Below are 4,620 nucleotides of genomic sequence, written 5' to 3' on the forward strand. Positions count from 1 at the left end.
TTAAGGTCTTGAAAAGTACAAGAGAAATGTTGGCAGAATCCAACATAAGATTGAATAAGATAGCCTCCAACAGCAGCAGAGTTATGGAAGCATTTCCAACGGAAGACCGTGCTAAAGACCTCAAAGACCTGGATCTAGGAACAAAATCACCACCCTTGCAAAGAAGTCTTGGGCTTAGTTGGGACCTGAAGACTGACAGTTTCACCTTCAAGGTCGCCAGAGAAGAGAAGCCATTTACAAAAAGAGGTGTCCTATCTACAGTCAACAGTCTTTATGACCCCCTGGGATTTGTAGCGCCTATCATTATGCAAGGCAAAGCTCTTTTAAGACAGTTCACTATTGAGCAAGAACAAAGTGACTGGGACGTACTTCTACCTGAAGAGAAGGAAATGCGGTGGAAGTTGTGGAAAGACTCATTGTTAGAGCTTGAACAACTCAGCATCCCAAGACCATACGTACCTGTTTCCTTATCTGCTACAAAGAGAAGAGAAATATGCGTATTCTCTGACGCTTCCACTATGGCTATCGCAGCTGTAACCTACCTTAGGGTAATAGACACTGAGGGACAAAGCCATGTCGGGTTCATCATGGGAAAATCTAAACTGGCTCCGAGACCCGCTCATACTGTCCCACGTCTAGAACTTTGTGCTGCTGTCTTAGCTGTCGAGATGGCAGACATGATTATGACAGAACTGAACATTGAGATCCATGCAGTGAACTTTTATACAGACAGCAAGATTGTGTTAGGATATATTTACAACGCTTCAAGAAGATTTTATACATACGTGGCCAACAGAGTGACACGTATCAGAAAGTCTACAAGTCCAGAACAGTGGCATCACATCAGCACGGACAAGAACCCAGCTGATCACGGGACAAGACTGATGTCAGCTGCTGTACTCAAGCAAACTAACTGGTTCGTAGGTCCTTCCTTTCTTGGTAAGCCAGAAACCAAAGAGACTACTCAGGTAGAGACTTTTCAGCTCATAGAACCAGATCAAGACAAAGAGGTAAGACCTCAAGTTGCAGTTTGCAAGACTTTAATTACAAGAGACAGTCTGGGCGCCCATAGATTTGAAAGGTTTTCCAGCTGGAAGTCGCTGACCCGTGCAATCGGAAAACTTATCTGTCTAGCCAGATACTCCTGCAGAGCTACCAATACTGATCAGCGTAGCAAAGACCACCTTGAACAAGCCAAGGTAACGATCATCAGATGCGTCCAGCAGGAAGTTTTTAAAGAAGAAATCCAAAGCGTTCTGAAAAAGGAAGAGATTTCTCGACACAGCTCCCTCAAGAAGTTGAACCCTATCCTCGACGAAGACGGAGTGTTAAGAATTGGAGGTCGCCTGTCGGCAGTGGATATGACTATCCAAGAGAGACATCCCTTCATCATACCTAAGAATCATCACATCGCTCTTCTTCTGGTGAGACACTATCATGAGCAAGTCGCACATCAAGGACGACACTTCACTGAAGGAGCAGCACGGTTAGCAGGATTGTGGATCATAGGAGGTAAGAGACTAGTCTCCAGTGTGATCAGCAAATGCGTGATCTGCAAGAAGATTAGAGGGAAACTTGAGGTTCAGAAGATGTCAAACTTACCTGCAGACAGACTTGCTTCAGATCCTCCGTTCACCCATGTAGGTCTAGACGTTTTTGGCCCTTGGAACATCTCTTCTTGCAAGACCAGAGGAAGCAGTGCTAAAAGTAAGCGTTGGGCTGTTTTGTTCTCTTGCCTGAGTACCAGAGCAGTTCACATTGAAGTGATTGAATCTTTATCCACTTCAAGTTTCATCAACGCCTTGAGAAGATTTTTCTCTATCCGAGGACCAGCGAAATTGATTCGTTCAGACCGTGGTACAAACTTTATTGGGGCCTGCAAGGAATTGAAGATCATCTCTACAGACTCTAAAACAGGTTCCTATCTGCAAGACCAAGGATGCACTTGGACTTTTAATCCTCCTCACGCATCGCATATGGGAGGAGCTTGGGAGAGGATGATAGGAGTAGCACGTCGCATTCTGGATGCTATGCTCCTGAAGGTTGGATCCACTCGCCTCACACATGAAGCTTTGACTACACTAATGGCTGAAGTCATGGCCATTATGAACGCCAGACCTTTGGTTCCAGTGTCCACAGATCCGGAGATGCCGGCAGTCTTGACACCTGCAATGTTGCTGACTCAGAAGATGCAACCAGTGACAGCTCCCACAGGAGACTTTGACCTCAAGGACTTGTACACCAAGCAATGGAGACAAGTTCAAAGTCTTGCAGACATTTTCTGGAAGAGGTGGAGACAAGAATACCTGGTGACACTGCAGTCACGCAAGAAATGGCAAGATGACAAGCCCAACTTACAAATTGGAGATGTTGTCTTACTAAAAGACACTCAGGCCCACAGGAACGAGTGGCCTATTGGACTCATTGTGGGAACTGATCCTAGTAGTGATGCTAAAGTTAGAAAAGTTGAAGTTAGAGTCGTTAGACAGGGCACTCCCAAGGTGTATGCTAGGCCAATTTCTGAAGTCGTTTTACTTCTGTCCAATGGTTAGTGGCATAACAAAAAGTATGCCAGGTGGGGAGTGTGCTGCCTTCGCACTATATTTCATGTGCTCGGCACTCAGCAGTGTCTGTCCCTTTAAGACCCTCCATTTTCCTGTAGCCTAGGGGCGGGTCTTCTCCCTTCTGATATGGGCAAGTCTAAACTTGTCTATCCATTACAGCGTGAGACTCCAAAGGGAACAGACATAGGACCTCTCAAGCTAAGCTATTGCAAGTCTGATGAACACCAAAAGCCTGTAAGTAAAGGATTTGTTAGTTCAGCCTGCATAGAGGGATGGTAGATCTTTGTATAGATAATGTGTTCCAGTATGTAGTAAGCACATGTTAGTTAGTCCCTATCTTCTGCATAATTATGTATAATGTATGATGTTGAATAGCCATACTTATACCTGTCCTTTATATGTTTGTTTTACAGTTTTACCACACTTTCACTATCATATCCACTCTCATGTCCACCACATATCTGCTTATTCATATGTAAAGGCACATGTATGGATTATACCTCAGTAAAGACTGCATCAAAGAAACCAGCGCTTCCTTTATTGAGATTTGGTTATTACTTGATGTGAAGCTGTGTACCTCAGGCAACACACAGCCGAGACATTACATAAATATATCAATAATATAACATTGGTAGGAGTTATTAGAAAGCCGATTAGATGGGAAGGGGGGAAAAGGGCGGGACTTTGTGTGAGGTGTGTGGAGTCGGTGGGCATGATAGACAAATAAAGTCATCTGGCATAGGATAAAAGATTTAATGTATAGCATGGATACATCTCATGAATTGACATGAACAGAACGTGCATGGTGCATAAAGTTACATACATGTGATATACAGTCAAAGAAGTGATGAAAAACATCATACATAATGGGTGAAATATACATTGAGATAGAGGTCATTAACGATATACTGTGTAAGGTCCGAATAAAAAATATAAAATATCAAGGGGGACACATCTATAGTAGGCTCAACGCGTTTCTTGGGGAAACCCACTCATCAGGAGCAGATGCATCTCAAATTGTATTCAACATAAGGTCAGTCTAAAAGGATAATATGGCACAGTAATCCAAGGGCCAGGGAGTCTATTCCGGGAGCTGTAGGGGCCCATACCACGGCAGACGTGCATGCCAGGAAAACATTCCAGGGTGTATGTGGATAGTCAAAAAAGTTAAGTTGTGATGTCACAGACGCCAATCTCAAGTGATTTCTAAAGAGGTAAAAATGTAGGTTAATATATGAGTGTTCACTGGTGCTCCAGTGACAAGATATAAAATATAGAAATATAAAAAATATGGAGATGAATCTGTGCTAGTGTGAATAAAATTAATCAAGATGATGAAAAATAGGAGTCCATAAAAAATAGAGGGGAAAAGATACTAGCAAACTATTTCCCAAGGGGGAACAGAATAGATGTACCGTGACAAAGCATGTGGGGTATCAATCATAAACAACAAAAAAAAAAAAACTTTTCCAGTTACCCATCTTACTCCCCTCCCCTCAATATATATATATATATATATATATATATATATATACATTAGGGATGGAGACAATTAGCCGCGGATGGACGTTGTCTCATTTAAAGTCCCAACTGTCTTGTAATTATGTTTGTTTGTGTTTTCGTTTGTCCTTTGTCTTTTGTTCATATTTTACATACACCTATATACGCCCTGAGATATTATCATAAAAATCCATTGTTTAAAAATATGTGTAAAATCAATTGATAAAAATCAGAAAATGTTACAAAATATTAAAAAATATATTTTATCATACCAATAAAAGTAGAAAAAGGTATTATATAAATCCCGAGATGGTTAAAGACCTAACAAATTAAAAAAAAAAAAATTTTATCAACGATCACTGATAAAACAGTTTAAGTCAAAATCTATATTGAGTCCTCTGGGTGACAAAACCTTAGCTTCATACACCCAGAAGGACTCTCTTTTGCTCAGCTGGCGGATGTAGTTACCCCCTCTCCAATGTTTGTGGACTTGTTCAATACCCCAAAATTGGAGAGAATTGGGTTTTCTATCGTGTACCTCCCTGAAATGCCTGGA

At 41.7% G+C, this 4,620-nt stretch overlaps 1 protein-coding gene across 1 annotated transcript; it reads left to right on the forward strand.

The window, feature by feature from the left end:
- Positions 1-364: 364 nt before the first annotated feature.
- LOC309551891 (uncharacterized protein) lies at positions 365-2,552 on the forward strand (the record flags this gene model as incomplete). Its single annotated transcript, XM_082252605.1, has 2 exons — positions 365-1,295; positions 2,232-2,552. The coding sequence occupies exons 1-2, from the start codon at positions 390-392 to the stop codon at positions 2,550-2,552; spliced, it is 1,227 nt and encodes a 408-aa protein (XP_082108731.1). The 5' UTR covers positions 365-389.
- Positions 2,553-4,620: the final 2,068 nt, after the last annotated feature.

This window comes from Pelophylax lessonae, assembly GCF_965119305.1.
Source record: "Pelophylax lessonae genome assembly, chromosome: 3".
NCBI classification, from domain to species: Eukaryota; Metazoa; Chordata; class Amphibia; order Anura; family Ranidae; genus Pelophylax; species Pelophylax lessonae.